This window comes from Rhinatrema bivittatum, chromosome 19, assembly GCF_901001135.1.
Source record: "Rhinatrema bivittatum chromosome 19, aRhiBiv1.1, whole genome shotgun sequence".
Classification (NCBI taxonomy): domain Eukaryota; kingdom Metazoa; phylum Chordata; class Amphibia; order Gymnophiona; family Rhinatrematidae; genus Rhinatrema; species Rhinatrema bivittatum.
This window is the reverse complement of record NC_042633.1, coordinates 4,782,764-4,801,311: the sequence shown is the minus strand read 5'-3', so window position 1 is coordinate 4,801,311 and position 18,548 is coordinate 4,782,764. Positions and strand designations below refer to the sequence as shown.

General features: G+C 40.9%; 1 protein-coding gene across 1 annotated transcript; it reads right to left on the bottom strand.

Moving 5' to 3' along the window:
- Positions 1–1,436: 1,436 nt before the first annotated feature.
- On the bottom strand, positions 1,437–18,118 carry LOC115081073 (vomeronasal type-2 receptor 26-like). The gene is made up of 3 exons (XM_029585586.1): positions 18,059–18,118; positions 16,400–16,523; positions 1,437–2,818 (listed from the first exon to the last, which is right to left on the bottom strand). Exons 1-3 carry the CDS (start codon positions 18,116–18,118, stop codon positions 1,905–1,907), a joined length of 1,098 nt encoding a protein of 365 aa, XP_029441446.1. The 3' UTR covers positions 1,437–1,904.
- Positions 18,119–18,548: the final 430 nt, after the last annotated feature.

Here is an 18,548-nt window from a genome sequence, read left to right as displayed (position 1 = left end):
TCTTACCTTCCTGCTTTACCATCTATTGACAGCAGTACAATATCCATTCTGTGTCTGCTAACTGTGTCAGCCTATCGCAGTGGATCCCCACGGGGCTCCTCCCCGTGGGCGGAGTCATCTCCATTGCGACCAAGGGTCCACAATTCCTCAAACACAACAAAAAGGTAGGGGGGAAAGGGCGGCGGAGGTAGGGGAAGGGAAGGTGGGGTGGGGGGGTAGGGAATAGGGGAAGGCAGCACGGCTCGGTGTGTTCAAGGTGCACAATTGTGCACCCCCTTGTGCGCATGACCCCCGATTTTATAACATGCGCCGGGTAGTGCGCGCATATGTACGCCGCAAGCGCTCCTTTTAAAAACTACTCCAAAATGTCTTTGAAAACTTTCTATTTAAGCAGACTTTTGAAAGTAACACCTAGAAGTGCTGTATACTGGTTATTTTTTTCTGACTCATCTTGTATGTATGTGTGAAGATCTTTGAGGTGAGAGCAAGCGTTTTGTAGTTATGGGTGTCTGTTTTATTTATAATCTTGTTGGGAAGATGCTCTTACATATCTCACTTAAGGGCCTGATTCATCAAGGCATTTTCCCATAGACACAGAATGGGAGAAATGCCTCAGTGAATCAGTCCCTTACTCTCTTGTCTGCTGTGATCATTGAAGGTTTTTGCCTTTTTTATTACTTAGCATAGCCTTAGCATTCAGATTACTTAATTGATAAATAAGATGGTCTCGAAAATATCCCTCTGGAATTGTTTATATGTTATTAATAATCCTTTATTTTATATGTGTTTACCTTGTATGTTATTGTTATAACATACAAGGTAAACTCACGTGGAATGACGGTATAATTAATACTTTTTCTGTCCCTGACTTTATGATGGTTTTGCTGTGCCCCACCTTTTACTTTGGATGTGAGTGGGTAACAAATATTTCAAGTAAATAAATAAGTAAAACAATTTTCAATAACTGCAAAAAATAGGACGTTCTTCCTTACAACACAAGAATAGCACAGTGCTGTCCCATTTTCTATATATAGATATGTGAATGCCAAGAAAATGTTTAGCGGCAGCGGGTAAGAATCCAGGTTTGCTTGGGACTCATTCTTTCCAAACCAGAGCAGCAGCATTTGAAAAATAGTCATCTGAGAAACATTTTGGGACTGAAAATCTTTTAGATTTAGTAGTTAAATTAGACACAAGCATTAGCATTTAATTAGCAGTTACTATTGTTATTTCATAAAGGAATAAGACAAAGATTAGTACAGAGAAAAGTGTAGCTTATTGTTTAATAAAAGCTTCCGGTCAGAATAAAATTCATTTTTATTCAGAATCAGTAAAGTTACAAGAATTCTGATTTTTGTCTCGGTGCAATATATTGCATTTCTTCTATCAACATTTTAGATAAAGTGTAAACCTTCAAATATGGGAAGGTCCTTTTTTAATATTTTCTTCTCTGAATTCATGCTTCTGTTCTTGTAATCTTGTTTGACACATATCTCTGTGTTTCCTTCATGCTATTCTCATACATTACTAATTACTGAACATTTTGGCTCATGCAGCCCTATATCACTTTATTTTTAAAGCTGTTCAGTGAAGTAATGACAGCTATACCTGAGAGCTATCTACTTCAGGGTCTTATTTCTTTTACTAAAGATTGCTTTAAAATGAAATCACCCACATTAATTTGGTTGGTGCACCTTGTTTAATCTTGATGAGTGGGCATTAACCAATTCCTGAGCTGAATATTATAGGATTCCTTCAAATACTTGTATTCTTATATTAACTTAACAGTTTTGCTGATGTAAAGAAATATGTGGGCTTGTTCATAATCTATTAGCCAGAGCTCAACACTACAGAGGCTGAAGAATGATATTTACAGGCATGTGTGTGCACCAAAGAACTGTTTGTCATTTTAACATTTTCTGGTTTTTTCCAATGATATATGTTCTAGTGTTCATCTCTGGCTTCATTAAGATGATATAACATTTGGGGAAAAATATACAAACCAGGAGACCTGAGCTGGAAGACAGAATGGCAAAGACCTCCACAGCCACCATATATCTCCCTTTTGTGCTTAGGTATGCAGGGATAAAAGTCACCCAGACACTGGCAAAAACCAGCATGCTGAAGGTGATGAACTTGGCTTCATTAAATGAATCGGGGAGATTCCTGGCTAGGAAGGCAACTAAGAGACTTACACAGGCTAAGAAGCCCATGTATCCCAGGACACAGGAGAAAAATACAGTTGAACCCTCATTGCATTCAATGACTATTTTCCCCGTCTCAGCTGCCATGTTGAATTCTGGGAATGGAGAATAATTTGCTATCCATGAAATGCAGAGAATGACCTGTACCAATGAACAAGTAGGAACAATATAAACTGGTAGCTTGAAATCCACTAGCATCTTGATCTTGCTGTTGGGCTTTGTGGCATTGAAAGCCATGACCACTGTGATGGTTTTGGCTAATATGGATGACAGGCAGATGGAAAAGATGATCCCAAAGACAATCTGTCGGAGCATGCATGTGACCTTTAAAGGGCGGCCAATGAATATTAAGGAGCAGAGGAAACAGAGCATGAGAAAGATAAGGAGGAGGTAGCTGAGCTCCCGATTGTTGGCTTTCACAATGGGAGTGTTGCGGTTCTTAAGAAAAAGTCCAAATATACATGCTGTGAGTGTAGAACAGACAATGGAAATGGCTGCCAGACATCCTCCCAGGAACTCATCATAGGAGAGATATTGGATGACTTTGGGTATGCACTGATCTCTCATGCTATTTGGCCACTGATCATCTGGGCATTTAATACACTGGTTGCTTTCTGTTAAGACATAAAATATACATTAATATTTCACAAAATTAATGAAGAGATGGGTATATTTAATACTCCTTCCTTTCTGAACACTCTACCAGAACCCTTATCTACACTTTCATAACCTCCAGTTTAGGCTACTCTAAACCTGTTTCCCAGTGAGCCATCTCTCTCCACTGCAATTTATCCAAAATTCATCTGTGCAACCTATCTTTAGCCAATGCCACTCTGCTCAGTAAACCCCTCTTCTCAAATCACTACATTATTTCTTTATCCATTTCTTCCTCACTACAAGAACCTTCACCCTGCAATTCCTCACCACATCTCTCTGCTTATCTCGCTCTGCATTTCTCTTTGTGAACTCTGCTCATTGGGCAAGTTACTTTCACCTATGTCCTTGTTCTCCACTGCCAAATCCCGACTCCATGCTTTCTACCTTGCTGCACTGTATACTTGAATAAACTTTCAGAGTTGCATTATGCTTTCTTGCTGACATTATTCCAACCTTATCTAAAAACCTATCTTTCAGAGGGTGCTTTTAAATCGTAACCCCTGATTATTCTGCTGACATCCTTACTGATTTTAACCATTTCTTCATAATCTCCCAAAAGTCTATTTTGCTCTGTTTGTCTTGATTAGTTTGTAAGCTTGACAGAGCAGGGACTGTCTCATGTGTTTTTTTTACAGTTCTGCACATGTTGAATGGCACTATAGAAGTGATAGTAGTAGTAGTAGTAGTAGTAGTAGTAGTAGTAATAGTAAGTAATATCACATCTTGCACAGTTATGCTTTTAATAAAGTTGAAAGAAGTTAAAAGGTTGGTGTATATAAAGCAGGTGCTTATGAAAGACAAACTCTCTTCCACGCTGTCTATAATCCTTATATTATTTTCAGGAAACACCAGCTTTCATAAAATAGGGATTAAGAAATTCAAGGGGGGCTAAATAGATGTACAAAAGCAAGCACAACCCTTTATGGTCCAAGGGTGCAAAGAGAAATGCCACCAAACCATAAACTAGAATAAATTGCTTGATAGATGCCTGGATTCAGCCAGGCTTCATTCACCAAGACAATCAGGGACAGAAAACGGAACACCATAGGCCACAGGGAAGCCAGTTTGGAACCAGCAGGCTATAACTCTCTAGAAATCAACTGGGTTGATGCCAGAAAATTGATAGAGACCAAATACCATTCATCAAGATCATCAGATTAGGCATACAGATGTTTAAGGAACAGTCTTACTAGTTTTGCTTATTTTTGATTAGTAAAACGTTTGGTGCTAAGACATTGGAGTATGTGTGTGGGGGTCATGAGGGCGGGGGTAGAGACTGGATGTTTGACTAACTATGACAGCTTGTCTGTAATGTCCATATTTCAGAAGTCAAGACCAGGATTAATTGAACCTCCTCTAGTACAGTGTTGTTTATCCTGCAGCCCATCTTTGAGGGACAGTGTCAACCAGTTATCAAGTTTCAGAGATTCAGGCTCTGCTTATGCAGAAAAATAACTACCTTGACTATATCAATGGCATTTCTTAGTAAATCTATTTAGTTCATCTTGAGCCATGGTTCTGATTTCTGAAACACAGTGGAACACTATGGTAGAGAACCAAAGATAAAGAACAAAAACTGTCTTGGTTAAGGATTGATAATCTTCAAGATATCAGATGATATCTGTGTATATTCTTAGCAGTGTGGACCAAACCAACAGGGCAGACGGGATGCATCATTTGGTCCATATCTACTATCATCTACCATGATAGTTTGGGAAATTATAGTAAGATTGCTATATTCATTCATTCATTCATGGAACAAAAATAAAACAGGGAATAGATAATCTCTGCCAGCAGAATTTATTATACTCATTTTGTATTTGATCATTTGCACAGAAAAGTTACAAACAACAAAAAAAGGATCTTGCAGTTGTAGTGTGGCTTGTAGTCTTGAAATTGTTTGCACCTACTTTGAGGCTAGAAAGGCCCCTTTGGCAAAAGTCATGCTTACCAGCTTTCATGAGTTACGTTAGCTTAGTATGGCTGCCATGCTAGTATACAAAGTAAAGGCAAGAAAAAAAACCAATTATAGCACTTTATAATGCTTCAAAACCGGAAGCAAATGTAACCGCATCACAATAACAAAAAAATTATTAATTTTAATTCAAGGAAAACAAAACAAGCTAAAGAATTTCACCAAATTCTATACAATATGCATTATAGGAACGGGTACCTTTCCAAACAACATTAGAACCAGGGGACATTCCATGATACTAGCAACTAGCAGATTTAAAACCATTTGTAGAAATTATTTTTTCATTCAGTTGACAATCAAGCTATGCAATCTGTTGTTGGAGGATGTGGTCAAGGCAACATATATAGTGGGATTCAAAAGGGGATTGGACAAGTTCCTGAAGGGAAAAGTCCATAAAGAGTTATTAACCAGGTAAACTTGGGGGAAAGCCAGTGTTATCCCTGGAAATGTGATACTGTTATGCTCATGGACCCTTGGGCCAGTTGGGACAGAGGATGATGTGCTGTGGGGTCCGCAGCAAGTGTCCCAACCAGGAGGCGGTTCGGAGAGCCGGAGCACTAGGAGATACTGGACCACGGTAGAGTCCTATGTGACCAAGGACTCTGTACCCACTGAGAGGATGGCTGACGTTGGACCCCGGTAGTCGAAGAGTCTTCACCCTGGAGACCGGTACTCCCCCGGGAGGAGCCCTTAGGAGTCCAGCCACTGGGACTTTTGGAGATTCACCCTGGAAGCCGAAATCCCCCCAGGAGGGGCCCGTAGGGACACGGCCGCTGGGACTTAGGCGACTCCCTGACGGTGGAAGATGGTCCGGATGCAGGCGCCTCCTGCAGGTCATGGGTTCCGGACGGCTGGCGCCTCCAGCAGGTCGTAGGTAATCTAGAAGTCGGTCCAGGAGTCTGAATCCAAAGAGTGGTCCGCAACCAGTCCAGGGGTCGGTGTCCAGAGAGCAATCCAAAGCCAGTCCAGGGGTCAGAATCCAAAAGAATCAATCCAGCGAGAAGGGCAAGGCAGAAGCGGGATGAAGAGAGAACCAGGAACGCAGCAACTGCAGGCCGAAGACCAGGAACCTTGTTGCAAGGCACAGAAAAGCTAGTTGCAGGGTACTTATACCCTGAGGGCGTCTGACATCATCTTCAGTCCAGGAGAGGTTTTTCCCGCGCTGGCCCCTTTAAATGGGGCTCCTCCCCGCGCGTGCGCGTCAGGGGGCGGGGACAGCCGTGCCGGAGCGTCGACATCTCTCCCGAGGAGGGAGAGATGCGCTGGAAGGCTTGCAGGCCCGGGGCCTGCTGGAAACGACCCGGGGAAGGCTCGAAACGGCCCGGGCCGCCCCCGAGGTAGGTGGAGGGACCGGGGCACGGCCCGGGACCGCAACAGATACAAGAAATGTATCAACTATTGGGTATCTGATGGGCACTTGTGACCCAGACTGGTCACTGCCAGAGACAGAATGCTGGGCTCAATAGACCTTGAGAGCGACTCAACATAGCATTTCTTATGCTTTTAAGGATTTAAAGACTGCTATTGCAAGCAAGCAAGCACTGCTAGGCACTGACAATTCAAAGACTGCTATTGTGAGCACTGCTAGGCACTGAGAATTTAAAACCATTATTTCAAGCACTGCTAAGCACTGAGGATTTCAAGCTATTTCATGCACTGCTACTGAGGATTAAAAGACTAGGGATGTGCATTCATTTGCAACAAAATAGGAAATAAAGACAATATTTCCTATTTCGTTGCATTTCAGGGGCTGACAATATGAAAGGAAAACCCACAAAATTTCGTGTGGTTTCCTATCGTTTTTTCTTGTGGGGGAGAAAGGGCACATAAAAAAAAAAACCCAAACCCACCCCAACCCTTCAATTAATTACAAACCCCCAAACCCCCACTGTCCCAACCCCCAAGACTTGCCAAACTCCAGGATACTACTAATGCTACTGGTACCCTCACTGGCCCATCCACGGCTCATGAGTCAGAGGGCCATGCTATAGCACCTGGTCATCTCTGAAAGAGGGAAAGCCCATTTGCCCACCTTACCTAATGATTTTTATTTCTAATTAAGTGCTCTTAATCAGTGGCGTAGCCAGAAATGAATTTTTGGCTGGGCCCAAGGTTAACATGGGTGGGCACTAAAAGTCTGAGCCATGGAATTCATATTCTTATTGATAAATACTTTCACACACACACACACACCTGACAATAGATTTCTAAATAATCTGCTACAGCTGTTATACTTTTAATATTTTAAACTCAATTACTTCAAGCAGCTACCAATGCTAAACCTAATATATAGTTATGAAAGCATTTCAATTATACTTAAAGAGATCTCAAGTGGCAGTATCTCATAACTTACAAAGAACCATATACTAGTCTACTATAAAGACAGATATCTCATCATACATCACAGTATTCTGTGAGATGTTTTAAAACCCTCTGGAATGTTGTACCAAAATATTTCTACTTGAAAAAAGCTCAGAAAGGCAATGTACTTTTAAGATGGAACTAGGTTCAAACTAATTACAAATTCAATGATGAAGGAACCCTCTTTCCTATTTTCTTAAACTTATCAAACGCAGTAATTCATGACCATCATAATAGGCATCATTGTGTGGTAAAGTATACCTTTGTCACTCTGCCTTATGCTTAATCATAGGTCAGTCCATATTTTTAAGTGTTTTTGTTGCTTAATTCACCCCAGTGATATACTCCAAATTTCTAGCAATAATCTTGTTACATCAATTCAAGGTTACTTATGTTGAAAATTATGAACCAAACTTATCTGGATAATACGATGTTATTACTTCTTCTTAACCACCATCGACTTTGAGCTTGATGCCACGCCAAGATACGCCATGCTGTGGAATATATTACGCCCTTGAAGAAGGACTCGATGCTAGTCCGAAACATTGTGCAATGTCGGGCATAGAACAGCAATATAGTGAATTCTCATATTGCTGACAGTTTGAGGGCATCAAGCTCAAAGTCGATGGTGGTTAAGAAGAAGTAATAACATTGTATTATCCAGATAAGTTTGGTTCATAATTTTCAACAAAAGTAACCTTGAATTGATGTAACACAAGATTATTGCTAGAAATTTGGAGTATATCACTGGGGTGAATTAAGCAACAAAAACACTTAAAAATATGGACTGACCTATGATTAAGCATAAGGCAGAGTGACAAAGGTATACTTTACCACACAATGATGCCTATTATGATGGTCATGAATTACTGCGTTTGATAAGTTTAAGAAAATAGGAAAGAGGGTTCCTTCATCATTGAATTTGTACCAAAATATTTACCATAATTGAGCAAATGCCTTATTAATCTGTATCAATAAAACAGATAAATATCTTTGAAGATTTATTTTCCTTTCCTATGACTCAACTATTTAGTTTTAGTCTTCCTCTGATGCTGACATTTGCTGAATCGAATCCAGGGGCTCCTGACATTCATCCCCATTTCTTTACAAAGGAAGAACAGAAAAAAAGACTGTTCTGGATAAAGAGATGTCTTGAAGGTGGTCACACCCTTTGGCTGACAGCTGGGATGTATCCTTAGCAGTGTGGAGAGGATAACTGGGTAGACAGGAGAAAAAGGCTATCCAGCCCTGTCATTTACTAAGCTATCATCATGTAAACATGCACTCTGCATCCACAAATAAGATTGATACAATTGCCTACATCCTAGTAAAATACCTCACCTCAGGCACACACACAGAACCGACCTTCATCAAAGTACAGAAAGACCACACATTATAAATATGGAGATAGAAACTGGAATGGAAAACCAAAAAGGCCACTCTGCATGCAGTGCAAACTTGGAGAAATGGAAAGAGAAATATAGCACCTAACAGTCCCAGGATCTGCAATAATGCACACAAACTAAGCCGCACAAAGTTACACCTGCATTATGGAACATATAACAACCCTATCTATGAAAAGGCAACACTACAAATATTAAATCAGGTCCTAAACACTAATACACCTCCTATTAGGAAAACAGAACAAGCCAAGCTGCTATAGAGCCCCACACAGAAATAACTGTAAAACTATATTAATAAATGTTTCAAAACAGCTGATGAACAGAATAACATCCAACAAAACTCATAAAAATTATTAAACATTGTCCAAATATCAATAAAATATTTCAAAACAGCAGACACATCACATAATACTCAATAATTAAAATGGCAGTCAATCAAGAAAAATAAACTTAAAATGCCACTTTTACTTACCATCTCCAGCAACTCTCCTACTCCTTTCCCTTGAAAGCACATACCAGGAGCAGCAGCTCTGTCTCTCACACACACACCCCAGTCACCTCCCTGCCCAGGCTCTGTCTCACACACACCCCAGTCACCCTCCCTGCCCAGGCTCTGTCTCACACACACCCCAGTCACCCTCCCTGCCCAGGCTCTGTCTCACACACACCCCCGTCCCCCTCCCTGCCCAGGCTCTGTCTCACACACACCCCAGTCACCCTCCCTGCCCAGGCTCTGTCTCACACACACCCCAGTCACCCTCCCTGCCCAGTCTCTGTCTCACACACACCCCAGTCACCCTCCCTGCCCAGTCTCTGTCTCACACACACCCCAGTCACCCTCCCTGCCCAGGCTCTGTCTCTCACACACACCCCAGTCACCCTCCCTGCCCAGTCTCTGTCTCACACACACCCCAGTCACCCTCCCTGCCCAGTCTCTGTCTCTGTCTCACATACACCCCAGTCACCTCCCTGCCCTGCATTTCCAGCCCGTGGCTTGAACACTGCCACTCCTCCCACCCTGATGACCCACTTCTTCCTGCCCCACCAGCCAATCAGAGGCTTCCTCCTTCCACTGGCAGGAAGAAGGCTTCCGATTGGCCCGCGGGGGCAGGTCGAAGGGAGGAGGTTTCCCATTGGCCCACGGGGGCAGGAAGAAGATAGGAGGTTTCCCATTGGCCCGCGGGGGCAGGAAGAAGGTAAAGGGAAGTATTACTGGGGCTGTGGGACACCGTGAGCCGCAACACACCAGCTGATTTTATTTTTTTTTCTCCCTTGGGTGCCTGCTGATGCTGCCTGCTTTTATTGGCTGCAGTGTCTTGCAAATAAATTTGGGTGGGCCTGAATGGAAAGTGGGTGGGCCACTGCCCACCCAGGCCCACCCGTAGCTACGCCACTGCTCTTAATCCTGCAGAGTCTATCTACTAGCCCAAGCCTAGGCTGGATTCCTGCAGAAGAGCCCGAGACATACCTAAGTTTTCTTCACAGAAAGTCAGTGCTTATCTCTGGGAGGGAGATACAAGAATGGATCGACTATTTGGGATCTACAGTAATGGATACTGTGACCTAAACTGGCCACTGCTGGACACAGAATGCTAGGCTGGATGGACCTTAGACTGGCCCAGCATGGTACTTCTTATATGTTCTTATTATTTTTCTGTAAAGATAAACATAAGAATATAAAAAATATAAAAAAAAATGCTACTGGCATTCGGGTCAAACCAATGATCCATAGAGCCCAGAACTGTGACCGTGACCAGGTCTTGTCACTTGCAAATCCCTTCCACCATGAGGTGGCAATTCTCATGTCTGCCTCTAGCAACAAATTCCACCTCTTAATTGTGTATTGCCCGAAACAACAAATACTTTCCTAATTTAGTTTTAAATCTGCTACCATTTATTTTCATGAAGTGTCCCCTGGTTCCAGCAGTATTGGACAGGGTTAATAGCAGTTTCCTAACAATTTGTTACTCATGTTTCTCTAAGCCTCTATCAGTATTTCTTGTCAGTTATTTTTTATGCAAGCTAAAGTGCCGTAACTTGTTTAGCCTTTCTTTATTATTCTGTTGACTTCTCTGTACTTTTTCCAGTTCCGCTATATCTTTTTTTTAGATAGGGCATTCAGACCTACACACAGTGCTCAAGGTGTGGTCACACCATAGATCTGTACAGAGGCATTATGATATTCTCATTTTGTTTTCTGATAATTTATTTAAAAACTCATAGTATTCTATTAACTTTTTTGACTGTTGCTGCACATTGAGCTGGTGCTGCCAGTATATGCATGGGGACATTCGAGTGGCAAGTTATACATGATCTCAGGCAGGTGAAGCTTATTGCATACTTGCAAAAAAAATATCACAAATGCACATAAATGTTTTCCCTGCCCTGGTTCCTAGAAGTCCTTTCAATAGTCGAGGGAAAAGTGGATGCGAAATTGTTTTCCAAAAGTTCTTTTCCCCAACCTACCTCAGGATAATTTTCAAAAGCAGATTCACATACATAAAAACTTGGTCTGTTAGTAAATTCTTTTGAAAAGTACCCCCCATAAAGTACAATAATCAAAGGCATTTCCACAGGTAAATGCATATTTTACCTGAGGAAATGGGGTGTTTGAATATTACCAACTCTGTATATGGTTTTCAACAATACAAATAGTTTAATCTTAAACTGGGGAAGCATTTTAGTAGTGAGGGATGGTGGAGCAATGTATAGTTTTGATTATGCAAAATTATGGTACCAATGTGCCAACTTGCAGATTTCCCTTGAGCTATTCATCATCATCATTCATTTATATCCTGCTTTTTCAACAAGAGAGTAGAGAGTATGTTACAACCAGTTAGGATAGCAGGATACAAGACGTACATAACAGGATGCATAATGCACTTAATACATAAAAACTGATAAGGCATAAGTAATCATAACAAATTCCTATGAATACTACCCCCGTAAACTGTAAGCATTTGTTGATTAATGATATGAATGTTAATTTTGTAAACCGTTGTGATCTTTATATGAAATGACAGTATACAAAATGTTTAAATAAAAATAAAAAATTCCATGCAACTAATGATGGCAACAAGCAGTGGCTATTCCTTAATAATTGATAGCAGTTTATAAACCCAGCTACACAAACTCCCTTAACTACATCTTCTGTCAGTGAATTCCAGATCTTAATTGTGCATTGAGTGAAAAAGACTTTTCTCTGATGTTTTAAATGTGCTACTTGCAAACTTCATGGAGTGCGCTCTTGTCCTTTTTTATACAAAAGAGTAAATAACAGATTAACATTTACCCATTCAAGTCCTTTCATGAATTATTATATCCCTCTCAGCCATCTCTTCTCCAGGTTAAACAGCCCTAACCTCTTTAGTATTTCTTCATAGAGATGTTCCATGCCCTTTATAATTTTGGTTGCCCATCTCTGTACTTTATCCAGTGCAATTATATCTTTTTTGAGATGTGACAACCAGAATTGCACACAGTACTCAAGGTACGGTCACAACATGGAGCAAAATAGAGGCATTCTGACAATCCTCTGTTTTATTTGCCATTCCCTTCCTAATAATTACTAATATTCTATTTGCTTTTTTAACCACCAACTCACACTGAGCTGACAATTTCAATGTAATATAAAATATGATGCCTAGATCTTTTTCCTTGGTGGTAACTATTAATATGGAAACTAACATCATGTAACTGTAGCATGGATTAATTAATTAAAAAGGGCTCCAGGGGCGATCCGGGTAACTATAGACTTCAGTGCCGGGAAAAATAGTGGAAACTATTCTAAAGATCAAAATCGTAGAGCATATAGAAAGATATGGTTTAATGGAACACAGTCAACATGGATTTACCCAAGGGAAGTCTTGCCTAACAAATCTGCTTCATTTTTTTGAAGGGGTTAATAAACATGTGGATAAAGGTGAACCAGTAGATGTAGTGTATTTGGATTTTCAGAAAGCATTTGACAAAGGCCCTCATGAGAGGCTTCTAAGAAAACTAAAAAGTCATGGGATAGGAGGCAATGTCCTTTCATGGATTACAAACTGGTTAAAAGACAGGAAACAGAGAGTAGGATTAAATGGTCAATTTTCTCATTGGAAAAGGGTAAACGGTGGAGTGCCTCAGGAACCGGTGCTTTTCAATATATATATAAATGATCTGGAAAGGAATACGACGAGTGAGGTTATCAAATTTGCAGACGATACAAAATTATTCAGAGTAGTTAAATCACAAGCGGATTGTGATACATTACAGGAAGACCTTGTGAGACTGGAAGATTGGGCATCCAAATGGCAGATGAAATTTAATGTGGACAAGTCCAAGGTGTTGCATATAGGGAAAAATAACCCTTGCTGTAGTTACACGATGTTAGGTTCCATATTAGGAGCTACCACCCAGGAAAAAGATCTAGGCATCATAGTGGATAATACTTTAATATCATCGGCTCAGTGTGCTGCGGCAGTCAAAAAAGCAAACAGAATGTTAGGAATAATTAGGAAGGGAATGGTTAACAAAATAGAAAATGTCATAATGCCTCTGTACCATTTTTAAAGATGGCGCTGGCCGTCCAGTGCTCCTACCATGTGACAGGCGCCGGCCAATGGCACGGTTACCCTGTCACATGGTAAGGGCAAAGGGCCATCGGCGCCATTTTTATTAGTGGCAGCCAACGGCCCGAGAGCGGGAGATCGCTCCCGGGGCCCACTGGACCACCAGGTAATTTTAAAATGTTTTTTGGGGTCGGGAGGGTGGTGGAGGCTAAGGGAGCGGTTTTAAAGGGTCGGGGTGGGTTTTTTGTTTATCGGATTGGGCGCAGCCGATAAAAAAAAAAACGATCGGGCCAGACAAAAAAAAATGCACGATTTGAATCAGAACCGGAACCGAACCGATTCCGGTTCACATCTCTAGCCCCTAACCCCCTACACTAATACCTAAACCTCACCTCGAGTTACTAGGTGGGCCTACCATAGGGATACAAATACCTATCTAGGGAGATGACATTATAGCCAGGCTCTTGCTCTCACTCACTCACTCTCTCTCAATTCCCCTAAACTAGGCCTTGCAGGAGACATCACAAAAGTTGATAAACCCTTACCACCCAGTCACGGCAGCTATCTCACAGCGTAACACAATTCAAAAAGGTGTAGTTAAAATCAGCGTTAAGTCTGTGCAATAGCTCTTCACAGACAGGCAAGCCCAGCCCACTCCCCACCCCTAACTCCTCCTATTTTCCATCGCATGCGTTAAAACACGTTTTCGCATGCAATAAGCCCTTAACCCATGCGAAAATGCCTTAGCACATTTTGATAAATGACCCCCATAGTTTTGGAGATTTTAGTTTGGTGTGGTTTAGTTTATTCTGTCTTTTTTCAATACTTATAAATTTATAAATAAAAATGGAAAAAAAGAGGGGGGGGGGGAAGAAAAGACATCAGTGCGATCATTAGGCCCAAATTTAGGCATAGGCAACTGCCTCTGGCCCAAAATGTGTGCAGGTGCTGGAGCATCATTGCCACTGCTGCATGTCTAAAGCTGGGGGCTGCCACTGTGGCATTGGCCCTGCAGAAACCGCTGGAGGAAGTGGAGACAGAAAATTTAGCATTGAGCCTTCTTCAGCTGGTGAGCACTGACCATTCATGCAGATCTTCTCCTCTCCCATTGGTTTCTATCTAGCATGAAGCCTGTGCAGGATGGGGGGGATGATTCCCAGCTGACAAGACCTTTGCTGTCCTGATCATTGGTAATGTAAGCCAAAGGCTACTCTACACATTCAGAGACTTGAGGCCTAACAGCAGACTGAGCATTAAAAGCTTATTTTCTGCTGACTCATTTCTGTCAGCCGTGAGTAAGTAGATGATATTGTGGTGTCTACAGTACAGGGGAGTCATAGAGGGAGAAAGTCAGATGTTAGTGGCCTTCTCAGTCAGTGCAGATTTATTTCTCCCTGAGTCTACCTGTTGCATGCTCCCTATTGACCTTAGCAATATATTTTGACACTACTCCTTGAAGACTCCCATCACCCCTGAGTTCACAAAATACATTTTGAAACCAGGTCCCTCTGAAGCCCACCTAAGTCTTCCAAATGCAACCCCCCCCACCACCACCACCTAAAATGACTGCAATTTCTGGGAGCTCCTGGTGTGTCCAGCATGACAGAAATGTTAGTAGTGCCGGGAACTAGATACCTGTACCGAGCTATGGGGTGAGAAGTTTGGGTATTGAGGGTGAGGAGGCAAGGGTCAGAGGGGCCTGGATTCAAAATGTATTTTGTGAATTCTTGGGAGGAGGAGAGGGGCAGTGTCTCAGGTCATTATGCCCAGATGTTTTGTATCTTTCAGGTGTCTTGAGTGGAGGGAGAATGGATTAGGGTGCTATGGATCACATCACTTTTTTCTTTTTCAGCCAGGTGGGGGGTGAGGATCAGGATGGTAAGGCAAATAGGATATTCTTTTTCCTCGTTCAGTCCATATTCAGGCGCTGTGCAGCTTAGCTTGTTAGCTGGATAAAGTTATCTGTTCAACTAGCTGCGCTGCTGAATGTATCCAGCTCTCTTAAAGGTACTTGCCAGGTTCTTCTGGCCTGGATTGGCCTCTTTTGGAAACAGGATGCTGGGCTTGATGGACCCTTGGTCTGACCCAGTATGGCATATTCTTCTTCTAGATGTTTATCCTACTAACTTTAGGAGAGGTTTATGTTTATTTATTATTTGATTAATCATATTTTCATACATCAGTAAACTAAAGAGAGGAGAGGTCTATGATCTGGTGAGAGTTACCCAGATAAGTTATTCAGCTAACTCTGAATGTCAGACTTAGCCAGATAAGTTATGTAGCTAACTCCATACCTCCTAGTTACATCCTCGGGAAAGCCCTAACTTATCCAATTAAATTCTAGACAGATAACTTATTATCCGGCTAGAACTTAGATGGATAAATGCCAGAATCTTCCATTTAGACAAATAACTTCTCAGTTATCCATCTAAATGCTTCTGAATACTTTCCCCTGGATGTTATCTGACTGATTCAGTTAGGATATTCCTTGAGGAAGAAAGTCACATGTAAGCCTGTAAAAGTCCTCAAAGGTTCATAAACTTAAAATTCAATTCCAGCAAGCCTGCAGCGAGGGCTAACTTTAAGTGCTGCAGGCCTAGATTAGTGTGCCGCTATTGCACTTTGGGATTAAGGCCATTATTAAAGTAAAAGCATTTGTTTTTCTAATCGGCAAGAAAGGAGAAAGAAAAAAACTCAATAAGTAAGAGGCACATAGCAAACTTAAATGCAGATTGCTGCTTTGCCTGTGTTTTCCAGATTAAGTGGGTAACCAGTCAAGGCATTTTAACAGTGTGGAAATATTATATAGTAATTTACTGAAAAACTTTGATACTTTTCTCTGTGATTTGGGGAAATATAAGCAGTAATGGTTGTGATGAGAAACTATGGCATGGTGTAAATACATTGCATAGCTTATTGAATTTCTAGAGGAATACTGAAAACCTAACAAAAAGGCAGAGAAATCACAGATATCGTGAGGGCAGGTGGGCAATTCACTTGCAGCACAAGAATAAGAAGATACACATGCTTGCAATGGAACAATGTTTGCTAATGGGATCAATGCAAACTAGCCTGCATGCATGCATGTGTGTGTGTGATTGTGCAGGCACATGCAAAAAAATCATGTATTTGATCATTTTTGGTCCAATTTCATTAATCATGTAATTATGATGTAAATATAACCACGGTTGAGATTGTAGTTAGCAATATCTGAGCAAACAAGACAGGTTTACGAGGTGTGCATACCAGAAGAATTGAGAATCTCTCCTTCAGAACATGGAATACAGTCAAAACAGCAAATGGGGTGACCTTTGCGAGCGGCAGTTCTGTGCCCAGGTGGACACCTGGCACTACACACAGAGGCAGGAGCCTTAAAAGATAAAGTGTTATAAAAATGTTCTCCAAGGAGATATTATTAACATTATTACATTACATAAGGTCAGTAAGTCAATAAAACATATATTCATTATCATTAAGCAGAGGTACAAATAATGAAGAAGACCCAACTTAAGCTGAATTAACTTCTAACTGATAAAATATAGCCTTGCATATTTGGATTTTAGAAGTAAATTTAATTATTCACCTTTTCAAATAAGACCTCATATTTTTATATTGCTTTCAGATACAGGCACATGGTCACTTTGGAGATAGCCAGTCTCGTTGTATATTTACAGTATCAGTGTGCCATAAAAGCATCTAAACTAATGAGAGAAGGAAGATAATTTTTTACTACCCAATTATAGTTGGATAAGCAGAGACACAAGGAGATAATAATAGGTAACAAAACTATTTATTTATTTATTTATAAATTTTTATATACCGCCGCTCATCAAAGATATCACGTCGGTGTACAGTGAACAGGAACTTACGCCGGAGCGTTTTACATTTAACAGAGTTATATAAGCGTTATACAATTAAAAAAGGCAAGTATATAAATATTTGAACATAAAACAAGTAGAATCTTTTACAAAAACAGAACTATCATTTAGTTGTAACTTAACTGAGCTGATCTTACAACCAGTGCTAATGAAGTATATTTGTAACTAGTGATATGCAGAATGCTGCCATATCACATTGGCAATAATAGAGTAAGCACAGTCACTTATCACTAACAGACATATAGTAAATACCACTAACATGACCCAGTTAGTCCTATCTACTCTGCAAGGATATCTCCCAGCTGCCATCTATTAAAGCTTAACTATTTGCAAGATATCAGTCTTTATCAAATTAGTTTTTATTTACTTACTTTTTCATTGGCTCTTTATCTTTCAGGATAGATGCCCATATAAGATCCCATGTTAATTCAATACCCATATCCCTCTTTTTACTATATCTTAAACCCAAACTTTGCAATAATCTAGATAGCTACCAAAACTAATGAGGCTATTGCTGAGCATAGAGTCTTCTAGGTAGCTTTGGCTTTGCTGGACATTAATCAGCTACCACCAACCTGAAAGCATCAGCTATGTAGATTTTTGGGAGATGTAACCTGCAGCTCAGCTAACCCATTGTCTGAATTATCACCAGGTCATGCTTCGTTTCTCTTCCATTTGTTTTTTTCCAAATCATCTTTCCCCTACCTCTATTCTTGATGGAGTAAATGGTAGTAGGAATGTTCAGAGAAAAAAATATTGGTTCAGTTCATTCATTTAGTTTGCTTAGCTCAGTAATTTAATTTATTCAGTCTGAGCCCCTAAAAAATTGTGTATTTGTATCATCTGATCATACATTTCCATTGAAATCAATGGGGAAAGCAAAGTATAATATTTTCAGTTTTTAAATTTAAGTTTAGTAAAATTTGCAAGCAGACATCTCCAGCAGAAGGATGAGTACTTCAGAACATCAAGAGTCACGCAAAGTGGCATGAACAGATCAAAGGCACCATGACAGGGCAAAACGTACCAAACAGAGGCGTGAACATCCAAAAGCTCCAAAAGAGGAGCACAGGCCATCGGCAACCATGGCCTAAAGATCAGCCCAAAGCACCAAAAGAGGAATAAAGAAGCACCAACAGTGACATGAACACCCAAAGACTCTGTGAAAGGGCCAAAAGAGCATCAACAACAGTAGGGACACCCAAAAGCATTGGTAGCTATGATAGATTTGCCTCCAGTCCCTGTATTTAAAAAAATGAGTAAGTCTTTAAATTTGCCTTGGTCATTTGGGCAAAACAGCATTTCTTAGCATGGTTGCCTTTGAGACATCCTAGCATCCAGCTTCTAGAAGGATTTCATTAGGGAGCAGCTGAAAGCAGGGGGCGAGTTTACCATATGCGGTGATAGGCTGTCAGGTGAAATATCATGAGACAGCCTGGAGTTTGTGGTTGGAAAAAAGGAGAAGCAGAATGAGATGGAGAGAACTGCCTCAATTAAGTCTGAGTCTGAGGCTGATG

Excerpts from the sequence above, each read along its gene's own strand:
- LOC115081073 (XM_029585586.1), bottom strand. The coding sequence starts at position 18,118 with ATGGTTGCCGATGGCCTGTGCTCCTCTTTTGGAGCTTTTGGATGTTCA. Across the intron at positions 16,524-18,058 it reads GATGTTCACGCCTCTGTTTG|GCTCCTGCCTCTGTGTGTAG; the intron begins GTACGTTTTGCC and ends TTATCTTTTAAG. Across the intron at positions 2,819-16,399 it reads AGAGATTCTCAATTCTTCTG|AAAGCAACCAGTGTATTAAA; the intron begins GTATGCACACCT and ends ATGTCTTAACAG.